The sequence below is a fragment of the Leucoraja erinacea genome, chromosome 5 (assembly GCF_028641065.1).
Source record: "Leucoraja erinacea ecotype New England chromosome 5, Leri_hhj_1, whole genome shotgun sequence".
NCBI classification, from domain to species: Eukaryota; Metazoa; Chordata; class Chondrichthyes; order Rajiformes; family Rajidae; genus Leucoraja; species Leucoraja erinaceus.
Genome location: NC_073381.1, coordinates 92,609,438 through 92,629,983, shown reverse-complemented (window position 1 = coordinate 92,629,983; position 20,546 = coordinate 92,609,438). Strand labels below are relative to the sequence as shown.

The window sequence follows — 20,546 nt, the reverse complement described above, 5'->3', positions numbered from 1 at the left end:
TTCACTCCACAGATGCTGCCGGACCTGCTGAGTTCCTCCAGCACTTTGTGTTTAGAGTCCGACTCTCACAGTATAAAATAGGCCCTTTAGCCCAACCCAGTCAGTCCATGTTGGTCCCTTTTGCCCACGTTTGATCCACCCCCCCCCCCCCCCCCCCCCCCCCCCCCCCCCCCGAACCTTGAGGGACCCGAGGAACTGCAAGTGCTGGGATCTTGTGTGCAAGACAAAGTGCTGGAGTAACTGCGGGTCAGGAAGCATCTTTCGAGAACACGTTGTTTCAGGTTCAAACTCTACAAAGGACCTCTGATAGACAATAGGCAATAGGTGCAGGAGTAGGCCATTTGGCCCTTCGAGCCAGCACCGCCATTCAATGTGATCATGGCTGATCATCCCCAATCAGTACCCCGTTCCTGCCTTCTGCCCATATCCCCTGACTCCGCTATTTTTAAGAGCCCTATCCAGCTCTCTCTCGAAAGCATCCTGAGAACCTGCCTCCACCGCCCTCTGAAGCAGAGAATTCCACAGACTCACCATTCTCTGTGAGAAAAAGTGTTTCCTCATCTCCGTTCTAAATGGCTCACTCCTTATTCTTAAACTGTGGCCCCTGGTTCTGGACTCCCCCAACATCGGGAACATGTTTCCTGCCTCTAGCGTGTCCAAGCCCTTAACAATCTTATATGTTTCAATGAGATAACCTTTCATCCTTCTAAACTCCAGAGTGTACAAGCCCAGCTGCTCCATTCTCTCAGCATATGACAGTTTCGCCATCCCGGGAATGAACCTTGTAAACCTACTCTGCACTCCCTCAATAGCAAGAATGGTCTTCCTCAAATTAGGGGACCAAAACTGCACACAATACTCCAGGTGTGGAAAGCCTAGCCTTGGGAGCAGATGGCATGGAGACAAAGAAAGGACCCAACCCGAAACATTGCCTATCCATGTCTTCCAGGATGCTGTATGACCTGCTGAGTTATATAACTCTATATTATATTCCCTCTAAACTTTTTCTACCCATGTACCCGTCCGAATGTCTTTTGAATGTTTATTGGATCTGCCTCAACCACTTCCTCCAGCAGCTCATGCCATATCCCCACCAGCTTCTGTGTTACCCCTCGGGTTCCTATTAAATTTTAACCCTCTCACCAAACTCTCTGTAGCTCAGGCCCTTGAGTCCTGCCAACATCTTTGCATGCTGTGGATTGGAGCAAAAGTAGTTTGGCATTTGACCAAATCCATATAACCATATAACAATTACAGCACGGAAACAGGCCATCTCGGCCATACAAGTCCGTGCCGAACAAATTTTTTTTCCCCCTTAGTCCCACCTGCCTGCACTCATACCATAACCCTCCATTCCCTTCTCATCCATATGCCTATCCAATTTATTTTTAAATGATACCAATGAACCTGCCTCCACCACTTCCACTGGAAGCTCATTCCACACCGCTACCACTCTCTGAGTAAAGACGTTCCCCCTCATATTACCCCTAAACTTCTGTCCCTTAATTCTGAAGTCATGAACAGGCTGAGCCTGTTAAATCCATCTTTACATTTGAGACACAGCATGGTAACACGCCTAGAGGCCCACCGAGCCCATGTCAACCAGGCATCACCCCATTCACTAGTACTTTCTGTACACATGAGGAACAATTTAAAATTTACAGAAGCCAATTAACTTAAAAACCTGTACGTTTTAGTTTTGCGGGTCCGTGCCGACCAGTAATCCCTGCACATTACATATTTTTTCATATTACCAAAGCCAATTAACCTACAGACCTGTACGTCTTTGGAGTGTGGGATGAAACCGAAGATCTCGGAGGAAACCCACACAGGCCATGGGGAGAACGTACAAACTCCGTACAGACAGAACCCATAGTCGGGATCAAACCCGGGTCTCCGGCGCTGCATTCGCTGTAAGGCAGCAACTCTAACGCTGTGCCACCTTGACCGACCTTCACAGCCCATCGCCGTGACGCCACCGTGACGGTGTGGGAGTGTGGTAGGAAACCGGAGCACCCGGAGGAAACGCACGTGGTCACAGGGAGAACGTACAAGCTCCATACAGACAGCACCCGCAGTCAGGATTGAACATGATCTCTGGCGCTGTCAGGCAGCCATTCTACCGCTGCGCCACCGTGCTGCCACAATCTCTGGGTGTGTCCTCTGAACTTTAGCACGTGGACTTTCTAATCTATGCCATACTCTGCCAACGTGCCAGCTGAGCCTGTTAAAAGTGTCTGAATAATTGTCAACCACCTGTATTTTGTCTGGTACCCGTGTGGGAGCGGATGAACACGCAAAGATAGTTTCTATGTGTATGAAGGAACTGCAGGTGCAGGAATTCCTTCTCTCCAGAGATGCTGCCTGTCCCGCCGAGCATTCCTCCAGCATTTTGTGTCTTTTCAAAGATAGTTTCAGTCCTGACTGACATTTTCTTACCTCAACAGAGGGTAGCTTGTCCAGCACATGGAATGAGAAGTGCATTGCATTATCCAAGACTCCTCCATGGAAAGGAAGGAACTCCTGCTCGGCTGTTGAGACGGTAAGATACTCTATTTTACTTTCCTTTTTCTTGCATCCTGTAAACGTGTAACGATCTATCTTCATTTTGTCAGGCATTGCCCTAAAGACATCTCATTTATTGTAAGGCTGGTCGAGATGCAGTGAAAAACTTTGTTTTGAATGGTTTCCAGATAAAAACATCCATACGCGATAACAAGCAAAAGAACCGTGGACCTTTCTTCCCCCCTCCACCACCACCCCCCCTTCAGGCTTCTGAACGGTCCTTCCATAATCTGGGCTGTGGTTCCGATCTTTCAACCAACCACATTGTAGACATTGGACATTTTCTGTAATTCAGTAACACTACAATCCTGTGCAAATGATATCCTGCACTCTGGTATTTTTCTCTATGAGGCTGTGGCTTGATTGTATTTATGTATATCAACATTTGATTTGAATAACCTGCAAAGCTAAGCTTTTCACTGTACCTCGGTATACGCAATAATAATAAACCTAAATTTGTTTGGCTTGATTGTACCGTTTTGAATGCAAATTGAAAGATACAGAGTGCAGGTCTCAGCATTGTAGCGCACCAGTTCCTTGGACAGCGCATCAGCTGGGATGTATCTTACACTTCACTTGGGGGGGGACTGCACAAATCTATCAGGTCGGAGGTCTGCTTGTGCAAGTGCATGTAACAGAAAATGTAATTGAGCAAATGTGGCAGAGAAAGGTGTGTGTTGTACCTGCAACAAGAGTGGTTTATGGACTAATGTTACAGTGGGGGTCTCGCTGTAAAGGAAGTTTGATCTCACAATCGCTCTGTACCAGGTGGGTCGCAAGCTGTCGAGCTGCTTTAAATAACTGCGGAGCAGAGAGACTTTGTCTATGAATCAGTTTGTAAACAGATGAATGGGGGTTGTGAGCAATGGTGCAGTGGCAACAGGATATACCTTGATGTAAGAGTGTCAGAGTGTGTCATTTATTGTGTACAAGGGACAGAACAATGAAATTCTTGCTTGCTGCAACTTTACAAGTTTAATGCAATAACACACACGTAACGTATGCACGCGCGCGCACACACACGTACGCATATATATGTAAACACGCTAACACGTACGTTTACATGTAGATATCGTTGTGCATGTACACACACACACACACACACACACACACACACACACACACACACACACACACACACACACACACACACACACACACACACATACACACACACACACACACAAATATAATAAATAGGTAATTGTAATGAGGTAGCTAGACCATGATAGCGCAGAACTGAAGTACATGGTGTAATCCAAAGCAAAGTCCATTGAAGATTGTTGGTGAGGTTGGGTGGTGGTCAGTGTTGTGCAGTGTGTGAGCAAGCGCCTGACGGTTGCCGGGAAGAAGCTATTCTGGAAACTGGAGGTCACAGTTCTCGAGCTCCTTCTTGCCAGTGCGTGGCCAGGGTGTGGGTCTTTGACAGATCCCTTCAATGGTGTAAAATGTTCAATCCATCCAGCCAACAAGAAGCACGAAGAGGAGTCGACTCTTCAATGAGGAGGACGAGAGGCATCTGCAGAGCACCAAGTCTCCCAAGAGGAGCCAGCGAGTTGCCATGCATCCTCAGGTAGGATCTCCTCCGCTTTAAATCCACCTCTATTTTGCGATGGAGCCGCGAGGAACAGGGCGGCCATGGTGGCGCAGCGGTAGAGTCGCTGCCTTACAGCGAATGCAGCGCCGGAGACCCAGGTTCAATCCTGACTACGGGAGCTGTCTGTAGGGAGTTTGTATGTTCTCCCCGTTACCTGCGTGGGTTTTCTCCGAGATCTTCGGTTTCCTCCCACACTCCAAAGACGTACAGGTTTGTAGGTTAATTGGCTTGGTGCATGTGCAAATTGTCCCTAGTGTGTAGGATAGTGTAAATGTGCAAGGGTCGCTGGTCGGTGTGGACTCAGTGGGCCGAAGGGCCTGTTTCCGCACTATCTCTAAAACGAAACTGAAACTATAGCAGATGGTATTTTGAGCAAATACACAAAGTGCTGGAGGAACTCGGCGGGTCATTCCAAGATGGAATGGACAGATGATGTTTCAGATGTGGACCCCCCCCCCCCCTTCAGTCTGATGGAGTAGGGGGGAAGAAATCTGGCAAAGGGACAAAGTCCGGCAAGTGATAGAGGGTGCATCATACACCATCTATCAGCTGTCTATGTGGTTGAATCATTTTCCCTGTGACTGTGTGGGATTTCCTCCGTGTGCTCCAGTTTCCTCCCACATCCCAAAGTCGTGTGGGGTTGTAGATTAATTGGCCTCTATATATATTTTTTTTAAATGACCCTTGTGCGTAAGGGAGTAAATGAGAAAGTGGTCTAACATCGAACTGACAATCAAATAAAATCAAATAGAACAAGTTGTCCTATAACTTTAGGCTGTGCACGCCATACGCAAGAAGAAGAAGAAGAACATAGAACTAGTGTGGACGGGTGATCTAGAGTCAGAGTGGCCTTGGTGGGTTGAAGGATCTGTTTCCATGCTGTACCTTTCAATCAATCAATCAAGGGTCTTAACCAGAATTTTTTTTCTCTCTTTTGCTCAATTTTATGATGGACATGTATTTCAGAATGGGCTATGCAATTCACAGGCTTGCAAGCTGCTTGCAGCTCGAGTTGGTTTAAAAGCAACACAATTGCTTTTTCTTTCCATGGCTGCCAATGCATTGCTCATCAGCCTGAGCCAGCTATCTGAACAAACTTGTCAATCCTCCTGCCTCTCCTTCCCTTTTTCACATTATTTTCTACACTGCTTTGGGGTGGCATGGTGACGCAGCGGTAAAGCTGCTGCCTTGCAGCGCCAGAGACCCGGGTTTGATCTTGACTATGGGTGCTGTCTGCACAAAGTTTGTATGTTCTCCCTGGGTTTTCCCCTGGTGCCTCCCACCAAAGTCGTACAGGTTTGTAGGCTAATTGGCTTCAGTAAAGATTGTAAATTGTCCCTAGTGTGTCGGATAGTGTCGTGTACGGGGACCGCTGGTCGGTGTGGACTTGATGGGCCAAAGGGCCTGTATCTATGCTGCATCACTAAACAAAACCTCCCTTGCACAATTGTGCCTGACAACATGCTGATGAAGCACACAAAATGAGTCTGTGTAAAGTGGAGGGTGTTGTGTATTAACTGCATACAGATCCTTGGGCAGGGCAGACTTTTGAGTTCTGCCTGTACTTATCAGGAGAAGGGGCCCTGTAAAATTCTCGATAGAAATCTTGATCTCCTCTTCCTAGCAATGTTACAAAATTTTGAGATTTAAAAAATCAAGCCTGTAATTTATCCCATCAGATAAAGCATAAAAAGAAGTTTAATTTGACACCTAATTCACTTTCATATCTCAAGTATTTAAAAAAGCTATGGCCATTTTCATACTCGGAAATTAGCATCTTGTTCCCTATTATTTTCTATGGACATAACAAAAAAGCTGTGATCGTGGACAGTCAAAAGCCCATAACCTTCTTAAAAATTAAGAGAACTGAATGAAATTTTCAGTTATCGTAGATTGAACCATTCTGAAACAAATATAAAATAATCTAACTTGGATGACCTGAAATTAAAACATATAATTAGTTAGTTACCCAAGTGTAGCAAATTTCAAACTTCAATTACTAGATCTAAACATCTATCCATTTCTTAATAAATGATTAACATTTTTAAATAGCCCAAGTGTCCAAATAATATTCATAAATAATTCACAATAAAACATGATTTTGAAATCTCATTTACATTAATTTATAGGCCAAATGGAAGGAATTTAGTGTTCAATTGCTGTAAATTAAAGTCCATTTTAAATCAGCTTTCTAGTGGGTTCCTGTGGAACGCGCTGGTTTAGAACGTTCACATTGCGCTAGATTTGTGCCTCAAATGCCCAGAAAAATACTGCGGGATATAATGGGGCCAAAATTAGCTACTCGCAATATTAAACTTGTATAAAGGGTTCTAAAGAAGCCTTTTTTAATGTAAAAATAAGGTACATACCTTTAATTGTTTGCTTTATAAAACCCTGGGGCTGCGAGAGGTCGCGGGTTTAGAGAGTGATTTTTAAACTACTATAACTATTATACAAGGCCATAAAAACTAATATTACCTTTTGCGACGGGGTCTTTCAGCGATATTTCGTTAATGATTTACTAGGCTGAACATTTTCGATTGCAACAGCCTAGTGAAAATCGCCGTTTTAAACCCGCCCCCTCAAAACAGCGCCAAAATCACACACACGGGCTGGGGCAGATTTTCAACGACACTTCAGGTAGGCTTTGCAACATACCTACTCTTCCCCATCCCGTGAACAGCTCTTTCCAAGACACAGTACATCACCCTACGAAAGCTTCTGGGAGGTGCCTTAACGTCATCCCCTGCACCATCGGCTGAAGGCATTTGGTTAGGCATTGCCAACCATGAAGGATGCCACTCCAAGGAACTTGGTAACTAAACCACAACTGGGCACTGGTTCGCTCTGCCAGCAGACATTTAAGAGTGATGTTAGAAAGTTCTGTACATGCCGTGACTATCATTGATTCGATACACAGCACAAATTACGCCCTTCAGCTCATCAAGTCCATGGCGATCGTTGATCACCCGTTCGTTCACACTAGTTCTGTTATACCGCTTAAACATCCACTCCATACCCCGACGGGGCATTTTACCGAGGCCAATTAACTGAAAAATCCACACATCTTGGATGTGGGTACAAACCAAAGAACCCGGGGGGGAACTCACACGGTCACGGGGAGACTGTGCAAACTCAAGGCCGCCACGGTTGCGTAGTAGTAGAGTTGCTGCCTTACAACAAATGCAGCGCCAGAGACCCAGGTTCAATCCTGACTCCGGGAGCCGTCTGTACGGAGTTTGTACGTTCTCCCCATTACCTGCGTGGGTTTTCTCCGAGATCTTCTGTTTTCTCCCACACTCCAAGGACGTACAGGTTTGTCGGTTAATTGTCATGGTAAATGTTAACATTGTCCCTAGTGGGTGTAGGATAGTGTTAGTGTGCGGGGATCGCTGGTCGGCACGGACCCGGTGGGCCGAAGGACCTGTTTTCGCGCTGCATCTCTAAACTAAACTAAACTCAACACAGAGAGAATCCGAGATCAGGATCGATCCCACATCTGTCGCGGGGTGAGGTGGCAGCTCTACCAGCAGGGCCGCTGTGTTGCCCTGAGAGGCAAGAGACATGGATCCCAAAAGACTTGGCTCATTTTTCCCAAAAGACTGAATCTAGTTCGGCACAAAACCTGTTCCTGTTTGCTGTTTACACTGAAGATCCACCTCACTCACTGGGCGACGTAGTCATCTCAAATTGGAGAGTGCAATGTTCTGAATGATGCCCGACCCGCTGATACTCCAGCACTTTAAAAAACAAATGTTGCCCTATGTCAGTGTCTGTTTAAAAGTCTCTTAAATGAAGTGATTGTAACCGATCTAGATGTGTAGGCAGATGTGATAGTGGTGTTTAAGAGGAATATGAGGTGCTACACCTCCATTTTGCGTGTGGTCTCACTCTGGCAATGGAGGAGGCCCAGGACAGAAAGGTCAGTGTGGAAATGGGAAGGGGAGTTAAAATGGTTAGTAACCAGGACACTAGTCTAGTACAAGTATCTAGTATAGCCTCGAGTGCAATTCATATACTCTGGCCGTTTTCAATTAGCTATAATGTCTCGACAGAAATTCCCGGCCATCTTGGCGACACCTGACAAGAAGGCCGCCCAGAAGATCGGCTTGCGGCTCCGGAACCTGCTGAAGCTGCCCAAGGCCCACAAGTGGTGCATCTACGAGTGGTTTTACTCGAACATTGACAAGTAGGCCATTTTTGACTCTCTCTCTCTCACGGCCGGTCTGCAAGCTGTGGGCTCCTTGCCTTTGGTGCGTGTGTAAATCCACGTCTGTCCCATTTCCTAGGCCGCTTTTCGAGGGGGATAATGATTTCTGTGTGTGCCTGAAGGAGTCCTTCCCAAATCTAAAAACCAGGAAGCTGACCAGAGTGGAGTGGGGAAAGATCAGGAGGCTGATGGGGAAACCCAGGCGGTAAGTGCTGGGGGAGGGAGGGAGGGAGGGAGGCAGGCCGGCAGAGGCGTGAATGCAGTGTTTGCCACCGTTGGGAAGGATGAAATTGCCCCCTCGTGGTCGGGCAGTCGTCAGGAGTCGCTGGAATATACTACATGCCCACAGGGCACTGACTAACCACACCCCTTGGCATGGTCGACTTGCTCTCACTGTGGCACAGTGCCAGCTTGTTACCTGTCCAAGCCACCCAACTGACGGGCAAGGGCCGGGATGATCAAAACACGGAGATACTAGGAAATGCAGATGCTGGTTATACCAAAAAAGACACACGGTGCTGGAACAACTCAGCGGGTCAGGCAGCATTTCTGGAGAACATGGAAAGGCGACATCAGCAGACCCGAAATGTTGCCTGTCCATGTTCTGCATTGATTCCACCTGACCAGCTGATTACTGCAGCGTATGGTGTCTTTTTGTATCTGAAAGTGGCGCAGCGGAAGGGTTGCTGCCTCACAGCGCCAGAGTTTCATCCTGGCTACGGGTGCTGTCTGTACAGAGTCTGTACAATCTCACTGTGACCGCGTGGGTTTTCTCCGGGTGCTCCGGTTTCCTCCCACATCCCTAAGACTACAGATTTGTAGGTCAATTGGCTTCTGTATAAATTGTCCCAATGTGTGTAGGGTAGAACAAGTGCACGTGTCGGCTGGTCGGTGCAGACTCGGGGCCAAAGGCCCTGTTTCAACACTGTATTTGTAAACAAAACTAAACACGGATCTGGCTTGCTGTGTTTGTGCACAGCGTCATTGGAAAAATACTCCTTGTAGGGGCAGGTGCAGCAGAGCTGGGGCCAGGAGCAGGGAAGCCTGTGACGGATGGTTACTGGGAAGAAGCTGTTCTTGAACCCGGAGGTCACGGTTCTCAGTCCTCTGTCCCACCCTCCTGATGGCAGCAGCGAGTTGCAAGCATGGCCCTGGTGGTGTGTGTGGGGGTGGGTGCTTTGCTTCTTACCTAGATCCATCGATTTGACCGCATTCGGGTCTGTGTGCTTCTGCTGTGACACCTCCATTGGAAGCAGAGAGGTGGTCACTTCTGGAGCTTTGCTAGAACAACGCAAAAGCACTCTGCGATAGACACAAAATACTGGAGTTGCTCCGCAGGTCAAGCGGCATCTCTAGAGAAAAGGAATAGGTGACGTTTCGGCTCGAGATTCTCCTTCGGTCAGAAGAAGGGTCTCGACCCCAAATGTCACCTATTCCTTTTCTCCACAGATGTCGCCTGTCCCGCTGAGTTACTCCAGCTTTTTGTGTCTATCTTCAGTGTAAACCAGCATCTGCAGTCCCTTCCCCATGCAAAAGCACTTGGTCTGCCCACCCTCCTGTAATCCACCTGAACCCACCATGGGACAGCATCAGCCCAAAACCCTTCCGTCCCGTCCCAACAATCATCCAGCAGCCCCTCCATGCCATTCTGAATGAGAGCTGCTATCTTGATTTGGAGTCATAGAGTGATACAGTGTGGAAACAGGCCCTTCGGCCCAACTCGGCCACACCAGCCAACATGCCCCAGCTACATTAGTCCCACCTGCCCGCGTTTGGTCCATATCCCTCCAAACCTGTTTTATCAATGTACTTGTCTAACTGTTTCTTAACTGTTGGGATAGTCCCATCCTCAACTACCTCCTCTGGCAGTTCCATACACCCGCCATCCTTTGTGTGAAAAGGTTACCCCTCAGATTCCTTTTAAATGTTTTCCCTTCACATTAAACCTATGTCCTCTGGTCCTCATTTGCCTACTCTCGGCAAGAGACTGTGCATCTACCCGATCTATTCCTCTCGTGATTTATCTGCACTTGTGGAGACACCGTGGTATAAACATAGAAAATACGTGCAGGAATAGTCCATTCGGCCCTTTGAGCAAGCATCGCCATTCAATATGATCATCCAAAATCAGTTCCCCGTTCCTACTTTCTTCACATATCCCTTGATTCCTTTACCCCGAAGAGCTAAATATAACACTCTTGAAAACATCCAGCGAATTGGCCTCCACTGCCTTCTGTGGCAGAGAATTCTACAGATTCACAACTCTCTGGGTGAAAATCTCAGCCCTAAATGGCCTTCCTCTTATTATAAAACTGGACTCCCGCAACATGAGGAACATTTTTCCTGCATCTAGCCTGTCCAATCCTTAAGGGTAGGGGCTCACACAGTGGCGCAGCTGGTAAGAGCTGCTGCCACACAGTGCCAGAGACCCGAGTTCAATCCTGACCTCCGATGCTGTGTCTGTCTGTGTGTGTGGAGTTTGCACGTCCTACCCGTGACCGCGTGGGTTTTCTCTGGGTGCTCCGGATTCCTCCCACATCCCAAAGACGTGCGGGCTTGGCGAGTCAATTGGCCTCTGCAAACCGCCACTCGTGTGTAGGGAGTGGATGAGTAAGTGGGATAAAATAGAACTGGTGTGAGCGGGTGATCGATGGTTGGCATGGACCCGGTGGACCGAATGGTCTGTTTCCATGCTGTAAATCTTTCAATCAAGATAAAATGAGTGAAAAGCTGGGAGGGATCAACGATGCAAAAGATATTACATACAAATAAATGAAGGAGATGGAAAGAGGATGTGAAATAGATTAAAGTGGATGCTTTTGTTTATATCTCTGAGCAGATTCACTGGGCACTATGTGGCTGAATAGTAGCCTGGATGACAGACCTGTGGGACAAACTGCAGATGTTAATAAAAGAAGGACACAAAGTGTAGGAGTAACGCACCTGGTCAGGAAGCATCTCTGGAGGCCATGGATAGTTTCGGGTCGGGACCCGTCTTAAATCTATTCATGCCCGCAGAGATGCCGCCTGACCCGCTGAGTTACTCTGGCACTGTGGGAATGAAAGTCACCCTGAGGTCCCGCACTAGGCTACACCCTGTAATGAGACTGGTGCGTGTGATACCCGAGCGACTGGTGCCATTGAGCTGGAGGCCCACCGCCTGCATAGTGGTAACACTCTCTCCTGTGCCGCAGCTGTTCGGCAGCTTTCTTTGCGGAGGAGCGGTCTGCCTTGCAACACAAGCGACAGAAGATCAGAGTCCTGCAGCAGAGGAAAGTGACGGAGCTGTCCCAGTACAAAGACCTCCCAGACGAAATCCCGTTACCACTAGTTATAGGGACAAAAGTTACTGGTAAGTCAATTCAAGAGACTAGTGCTCCATGTGCAAAATTAGTTCATCAGAGCCTTATGCTCCTGAACGGCCCTTCCGTAAGCTATGCTACTGTCCGATTCACCTCTACCCCATTGCGGACATTGGACTTTGTCTGTGGAACTGGTGCGCTACAATGCTGAGAACTATATTCTGCACTCTGTATCTCCCCCTTTGCGCTACCTGTTGTACTTGAGTTTGACTTGATTTTATTTATGTATAATATTTCTGATCTGAGTGGATAGCAACCAAAACAAAGCTTTTCACTGTATCTCAGTCCACATGACAATAAACCTAATCCAGAAACTATGGTTCTGGCCCACTTACAGGGAGGATATGGAGAGGGTACAGAAGAGGTCTTCCAGAATACTACTTGGATTAGAGGGGATTAACTGGACAAACTAGGATCGTTGGAGGCTGAGGAGAGACCTATAGAAGTGTTATAACATCATTAGAGCCATCGATAGGGGAGACGGCCATAATCTTTCCATAATGTCATTAGGAATAGGAGTAGGATTAGGCCATTCTGCCCATCAAGTCTACTCTGCCATTCAATCTTGGCGGATCTATCTCTCCCTCCTAACCCTGTTCTCCTGCCTTCTCCCTATAACCTCTGACACCCGTTCTAATCAAGAATCTATCTATCTCTACCTTAAAAATATCCACTGACTTGGCCTCCACAGCCTTCTGTGGCAACGAATTCCACAGATTCACCACCCTCTGACTAAAGAGGATAATATAAAATTCTAGAAGGCATAACTTTAAGGTGAGAGGTGCAACGTTTAAAGAAGATATCCTCAATAAAGTCTTTCTCCTCAAACAATGCTAGATCTAATGTGGCCTGTTACCAGACTGCTTCCTTAATGTGCTGAACACTTTAGGAATTCCTTCTCTCCACAGTTGCAATCCGTTTGCTTGCCCAGTCCACGTCACGTGAAAGTCCTTCATGGTTAAGGAGAGATTTATGAAGGATGGCGGGGCCAACTTTTTTTTCACTGAGGGTGGTCAGTATCTGGAATGAGCTGCCAAAGGAAGCTGCAGAGGCGGATACAATGACAACTTTTAAAGGACAGATATGTGAACAGTAAAGGGCCTGTCCCACCAGCGTGCGACTACATGCGGCAAGCGCGACCTAACGTAGTCGCTTGAGCCGTACGGCCTCGCGGGGCCGATTCCACTTCGATTGCCGGAGCCATATGGAGTTGTGCGGAGCTGGTCCCGACATCGCGCGGGGCTCCGAAAAACTGACCGGGTTCAAAAATTCCGCGTGGCAACGGCCTGCTGGCCCATACGTCCGTCGGAGTTCGCTCGAACTTCACGTCACTCACTCGACCTCCGTGCGTACGGCGTCGAGGCGGCTGCGGGCTTTAGGTCGCGCTTGCCGCATGGAGTCGCATGCTCGTGGGACAGGCCCTTTAGGGTTTAGATGGACAAATGCAGACAAATGGGACTAGCCCAGAATGCCAAGTTGGTGTGCATGGACAAAGTGGTTCAATGGTCTGTATAAGAAGGAACTGCAGATGTTGGTTGACACCGAAGGCAGACACAAAATGCTGGAGTAACAGGTGCTGTGACGAGGATGATTGATGAGGGTAAGGCAGCTGATGTTGTCCACATGGACTCGGCTGGTCTGGAACATGGAATCCATGCTCTGATTTTGTCCCACACTACAAAGATGTGCAGGTTTGTAGGCTGCTTGGCTGCTGTAAATTGTTAACAGTCCCTAGTGTGCAGGATAGTGCTAGTGTAATATCCAAATAGATCAGTAATCCAAATATCCAAATAGATACGTAAATACAGCCAAGTCAAATTTGTACAATAGGTAGAGCAAAGGGGAAGATACAGAGAGCAGAATATAGTTCTCAGCATTGTAGCGCACCAGTTCCACAGACAAAGTCCAATGTCCACAATGGGGTAGAGGTGAAACGGACGGTACCCTGGCTTATGGAAGGGCCGTTCAGAAGCCTGATAACAGAGGGGAAGAAGCTGTTCCTGAGTCGGGTGGTGCGCGCTTTCAAGCTTCTGTACCTTCTGCCCGATGGGAGCGGGGAGAAGGAGGAATGACCGGGGGTGGGACAAGTCTTTGATTGTGTCGGCTGCTTTCTTTCCCGAGGCAGCGTGAAGTGTAGACGGAGTCGATGGTGGGGAGTCTGGTCTGTGTGTGTGACGGACTGGGCTACATCCACAACTCTCTGCAGTTTCTTGCTGACATTGGCAGAGCTGTTCCCAAACCAAGCTGTGATGTAACCTGATGGTAGGCTTTCTGTAGCAAGTATCAGGTTGTTGAGACAAAAGGAATATATTTGGTGGCTTATCCTCATTCAAGTTGTGATCAGTTTCTCTTTCTTCCAGCACGACTTCGAGGTGATCACGACGGCTTGTTTACGGGACAAATAGACGCAGTCGACACTATTAACGCAACCTACAGAGTCACGTTTGACCGGACGGGGCTTGGAACGCACACTGTGCCCGACTATGAAGTTCTTGTAAGTAGATAATGCCAGAGTATCTTTTAGTGTGTGAGAGGTGTGTATCAAAGTCTTGGAGCTAGGATCTAAAGGAATAAAAGTGCAACAAATAAAATAAAATGCAAAAACTCGATAGTGCAGCGGTAGAGTTGCTGCCTCACAGTGCCAGGGACCCGGGTTCAATCCTGACTATGGGTCCTGTCTGTACGGAGTTTGTATGTGCCCCCCTTGATCTGCATGGGCTTTCTCCGATATCTTCAGTTTCCTCCCACACTCCACAAAGACGTACAGGTTTGTAGGTTAATTGGCTTGGTGTAAATGCAAAGTGTTTGTGTGTAGGGTCGTGTTAGTGTGCGGGGATCGCTGGTCGGCCCTAGACTCAACCCTAGAACACCTGGATAAGAGAGACATCGTCATAAGACTCCTATTCATAAACCACTGCATTTAACACTATTATACCGTCCAAGCTCATCACCAAACTCGGGGGAGTTGGAGACAGCCTCATCTCTGCAACTGGATCCTCGACTTCCTGACCAACAGACCTCAATCAGTGAGGATAGGGGACAAATCATCCTCCACTCCAATAATCCTCATCACTGGTGCTGCACAAGGATGTGTTCTCTGCCCCCTTTTTTACTCCTCGTACACCCACCACTGTCTAGCCATGTACAAATCTAATTCAATTTCCAAATTCGCAGACAGCACCACCATCGTGGGCTGGATATTAAATAACGAGGAGACGGAGTACAGGAAGGAGATCGAGAACCCCGTGACCTGGTGATGAGACGACAACCTTTCTCTCATGTCAGCCAGACAAATGAGATAGTGATCGACTTCAGGAAGTGAATCAATACACATACCCCTTAACGGCATCAAAGTAGAGATGGTTGAAAACTTTCAAATTCAATATCACCCACAACATCTCCTGGACCACCCATATTGAAGCGACGACCAAGAAAGCACACCAATGCCTCTACTTCCCTAGAAGGCTGTGGAGGTTTGTCATGTCCCCAACAACTCTCACCAACTTCTACAGATGCGCCATAGAGAGCATGTTATCAGGATGCATCGCAGCTGGGTTTGGGAACAGAGCCATCCAAGAGCGCAAGAAACTGCAGCGAATTGTGGACGCAGCCCAGACCATCACGCAAACTAGCCTCCCTTCCATTGACTATTTATGCCTCACGCTGCCCTGGCAAGGCCAGCAGCTTAATCAAGGACAAGTCGCACCCTGGCCACTCCCTCTTCTCTCTTCTCCCATCGGGCAAAAGTGTTAGAGAGTGGTGTCTGTGTGGAATGAGCTTCCAGTGAAGGTGGTGGAGGCAGGTTCGTTTTTATCATTTAAAAATAAATTGGATAGTTATATGGACGGGAAAGGAATGGAGGGTTATGGTCTGAGCGCAGGTGTATGGGACTAGGGGAGAATACGTGTTCGGCACGGACTAGAAGGGTCGAGATGGCCTGTTTCCGTGCTGTAATGTTACATGGTTATATGGTATAGAAAAGTGAAAACGCTCATCTCCAGATTCCGGGACAGTTTATCAGGCAACTGAATCATCCTACCACAACTCGAGAACAGTCCTGAACTACTATCTACCTCATTGTTAACCCTCGGACTATCTTTAATCTGACTTAACTGGCTTTACCCGGCACTAAAGATTATTCTCTTATCATGTACAACATTGTAAGTGGCTCGATTGTAATCATGTATTGTCTTTCCACCGACTGGTTAGTGCGCAACAAAAGCTTTTCACTGTACCTGTATATGTGACAATAAACTAAACTGAACCTGGAGGTCATGGTTTCCATCCTCATGTATCTCTTCCCGATGTTAGCAGTGCGATGAGTGTGGGCCAGGGTGGTGTGGGGGTCTTTGTTGATATGAAATGCTCTTTTGAGGCAGCGCCTCCTGTAGATAACCTTGGATGGGTGGGAGTTCAGTACCCGTGATGGAGTGAGCAATGCCCACCACACTGTGTAGTTCCTGGATCTATGTTGGGATGTAGGCTTGTTTGCACAGTGTCGAAGCCAGCAAACTACTTTAGAGAAGTTCAAGTTCAAGTGAGTTTATTGTCACGTGTCCCTGATAGGACAATTAAATTCTTGCTTTGCTTCAGCACAACAGAACATAGTAGGCATTGACTACAACACATGAATAAATAAACTGATAAAGTGCAAATAACAGATAATGGGTTATTAATGTTCAGAGTTTTGTCCGAGCCAGGTTTAATAGCCTGATGGCTGTGGGGAAGTAGCTATTCCTGAACCTGGTCGTTGCAGTCTTCAGGCTCCTGTACCTTCTACCTGAAGGTAGCAGGGAGATGAGTGTGTGGCCAGGATGGTGTGGGTCCTTGATGATACTGCCAGCCTTTTTGAGGCAGCGACTGCGATAAATCCCCTCGATAGAAGGAAGGTCAGAGTAGATGATGGACTGGGCAGTGAACACTGCGAACCACCTCGTACACGACTCTGGCTGTAAACTGTGATTGCATTTTGTAAAGGAAGCTGAGATGACGATCCTAATTGTTACATCTCTCTCCTTTTTCAGAGCAACGAGACGCACGAAACCATGCCCATCACCGCCTTTGCACAGAAGCAGCGACCGTCCAGATACTACCTGACGCCACCCCGACTGCCGTACACTACCAGCGGGCAATCGCCCATCACGGTACGTTGCTGCCTTCACCTCACTGCGGTCACTGAATGATTGAAAGATCTTCCTGTACCTTTGGGCAGGAACTGACGGCGCTGACAGGGATTGTACTGAGCTGAGGGGGGAGTTCAGTGGCAGCAACGGAAACGGTTGTTGCCGTGAGCAAGTTCATGTCATCGGAGCAGAATTAGGCCAATCGGCCCATCAAATCTACTCCGCCATTCAATTATGGCTGATCGATCTTTCCCTCTCACCCCATTCTCCTGCCTACTACCCATACTAATCAAGTATCTGGAGAAACTCAGCGGGTGCAGCAGCATCTATGGAGCGAAGGAAATAGGCAACGTTTCGGCCTGAAACCCTTCTTCAGGTCTGAAGAAGGGTTTCGGCCCGAAACGTCGCCTATTTCCTTCGCTCCATAGATGCTGCTGCACCCGCTGAGTTTCTCCAGCTTTTTTGTGTACCTTCGATTCTCCGGCATCTGCAGTTCCTTCTTAAACACTAATCAAGTATCTGTTCATTTCCGCTTTAAAAATATCTATTGACTTGGCCTCCACAGCCATTTGTGGCAAAGAATTCCACAGATTCACCACCCTCTGACTAACGAAATTCCTCCTCATCTCCTTTCTAAAGGACCTTTTATTGTGAGATCATGGCCTCTGGATGTTGGGACCTATCCTTCTCGTTCTAGGAGATTCTCAGACCATCCAAGATGTTGATAACCCCAGTGGAACGATCACACATTGCCTCTTACGACTAAGTCTTTAAACCCCTCCCAAGCCTACGGGTTTGGAAATAATTGCCAGCACGTCTGCCTTGAAAAATCCACCTTATTCAAGATGAGTCATTGAATCATTGAGAATTACAGAAAGGAAACAGGCCCTTCGGCCCACCAAGTCCACACCCAACATCGATTACCTTTTCACACTAATGCTATGTTATCCCACTTTCTCATCCATTGCCAGCACACTAGGGGCGGTCTACAGAGGACCAATATCCACACACACCCGCACGTCTTTGAGATGTGGCAGGAAACCGGAGCACCCGGAGGAAACCCCCACAATCACTGGGAAGAACGTGCAAATTCCATGTGTAGGAAAGAGCTGCAGATGCTGGTTTATACCGAAAATAGATGTAAAATGCTGGAGTAACTCAGCGGGTCAGGCAGCATCTCTGGAGAAAAGGACTAGGTGACGTTCTGGGTCAGAGCTCTTCTTCAGACTTCTTATGAAGAAGGGTTCAGCCCCGAAACGCCACCTATTCCTTTTCTCCAGAGATGCTGCCTGACCCACTGAGTTACTCCAGCATTTTGTATTGATTAGTAGGACTGGATGTTACAATCCCTAGGGTTCTTCACCACAACTGACACCCGGTATTCTTGGGGGTGACCACTAGGTGATTTTGCTACCAATCAGACGCATCTTCAGTTGTGTATCTCGGGTGTATCTCAGATAGTTCTATCTATCTTGCATGCAAACTCCACGCAAACAGCATTGACGTCAGGATCGAACCCTGTTCTCTGGCACTGTGAGGCAGCGGCTTTACCAGCTGTGCCAGTGTGCCGCTCGGTTATCCTGCTGGCTGCCATTGCCACTGCTTTGTGACATTGCCTTATTCGATCTCTCCTTGGCAGGACAACGATCCACTTTTGGGTCAGTCACCGTGGAAAAGCAAACTATCGGCCACGGATGGAGACACACTTGGGGGGTTCCCTATAGAATTCCTCATCCAGGTGGTAAGTGTTCTTTCCTTGTGTATCCGCCCGTAACGTTAATGGATTTGTTCACTTCATAAATTGTATTTGGCTTATAAATCAAACCTAGAAAGGGGTATGTGGGGGACAGGAATCCTGCCTGGAGAATGGGAGCAAGGAATGGCCTCGCTCTCAGTTTTTAATTAATTTAGTGACTTGTTACGGAAATGTAGTAGACATACATTGTATGTAATTAGGTCCTAAGATAAAGGAGCAGAATTAGGTCCATCGGGTCTACTCCGCCATTCGATCTGTCTTCCCTATGTAAGGGGTGTTCAGAAACCTGACAACAGAGGGGAAGAAGCTATCCCGAGAAACATATAGAAACATAGAAATTAGGTGCAGGAGTAGGCCATTCGGCCCTTCGAGCCTGCACCACCATTCAATATGATCATGGCTGATCATCCAACTCAGTATCGCGTACCTGCCTTCTCTCCATACCCCCTGATACCTTTAGCCACAAGGGCCACATCTAACTCCCTCTTAAATATAGCCAATGAACTGGCCTCAACTACCTTCTGTGGCAGAGAATTCCACAGATTCACCACTCTCTGTGTGTGAAAAATGTTTTTCTAATCTAGGTCCTGAACGATTTCCCCCTTATCCTTAAACTGTGACCCCTTGTTCTGGACTTCCCCAACATCGGGAACAATCTTCCTGCATCTAGCCTGTCCAACCCCTTAAGAATTTTGTAAGTTTCTATAAGATCCCCCTCCCCTCAATCTTCTAAATTCTAGCGAGTACAAGCCGAGTCTATCCTGTCTTTCTTCATAAGACAGTCCTGACATCCCAGGAATCAGTCTGGTGAACCTTCTCTGTACTCCCTCTATGGCAAGAATGTCTTTGCTCAGATTTGGAGACCAAAACTGTACACAATACTCCAGGTGTGGTCTCACCAAGACCCTGTACAACTGCAGTAGAACCTCCCTGCTCCTAGACTCAAATCCTTTTGCTATGAATGCTAACATACCATTCGCTTTCTTCACTGCCTGCTGCACTTCCTGAATCTGGTGGTGTGCGCTTTCAAGTTTCTGTACCTTCTGTCGGACGGGAGCGGGGAGAAGAAGGAATGACCGGGGTGGGACAAGTCACAGAGAGTGATCCTACAAGTATTGTCAAGTGTTTAATTGTCATATGTACTGGCAAATGAAATTCTTACTTGCTGCAGCTTATGGGCCCATTAACAGAATAACACACAGAATAATGTATAATAATACAAATTATAATAAATTAATGATCCGTAATACAAGATAACCATAATAATGCAAAACTGAAAACAGTAGTGCAATCAAATATAAAGTCCATGGAAGGTCATAGTTACTGAGGATGGTTAGTGTTGTGCAGTGTTGAAGAAGGGAAGAAGCTGTTCCTGAACCTGGTGGGCACGGTTTTCAGACTACTGTATCACATTCTCGATGATCGGGGGGAAATGAGAGTGTGGGCAGGATGGTGTGGGTCTGTGGGTCTCTTGATGATGCAGGCTGCCTTTTTGAGGCAGAGCCGCCTGTAGATGTATTCGATGGTGGGGAGGTGAGTAACCGTGATGGACCCGGGCAGTGTCCGCCACTTTTTGTAATCTCCTTCATCCCAGGGCGTTGGAGTTGCCGAACCAGGACATGATGCAACCAATCATTATGGTCTCTGCTGTACATCTGATGTCCATCGACATGCCCAATCTCCTCGATCGTCTAAGGAAGTAGAGGGGTTGATGGGCTTTAGTGATTGCATCAACATGCTGGGCCCCAGGACAGATCTTCAGAGATGTGCATACTAAGGAATTTGAAGCATTAACCTCCGGCTGTGAAGAGTGTGTGATTAACTGAGATGAGGCTGCAGCCAGGGACCTTCAACAATGCTCTCCCCTCTAGCCGGCACTGGAGCAAACCGCCAGTTTCAAAAGCCTTCAATGAGCAGTAGGCTACAAATGATT

At 47.5% G+C, this 20,546-nt stretch overlaps 1 protein-coding gene across 1 annotated transcript in view; it reads left to right on the top strand.

Annotated features, from left to right (window-relative positions):
• lin9 (lin-9 DREAM MuvB core complex component) overlaps positions 1 to 20,546 on the top strand; it is a 74,047-nt gene that overhangs the window by 40,609 nt on the left and 12,892 nt on the right. The window contains exons 3-10 of the mRNA XM_055636251.1: positions 2,448 to 2,542; positions 4,031 to 4,138; positions 8,218 to 8,351; positions 8,452 to 8,577; positions 11,567 to 11,724; positions 14,095 to 14,228; positions 16,759 to 16,878; positions 18,497 to 18,598. Of these exons, the coding sequence (XP_055492226.1) occupies positions 2,448 to 2,542; positions 4,031 to 4,138; positions 8,218 to 8,351; positions 8,452 to 8,577; positions 11,567 to 11,724; positions 14,095 to 14,228; positions 16,759 to 16,878; positions 18,497 to 18,598 (977 nt within the window). The remainder of the gene's footprint in view (positions 1 to 2,447; positions 2,543 to 4,030; positions 4,139 to 8,217; positions 8,352 to 8,451; positions 8,578 to 11,566; positions 11,725 to 14,094; positions 14,229 to 16,758; positions 16,879 to 18,496; positions 18,599 to 20,546) is intronic.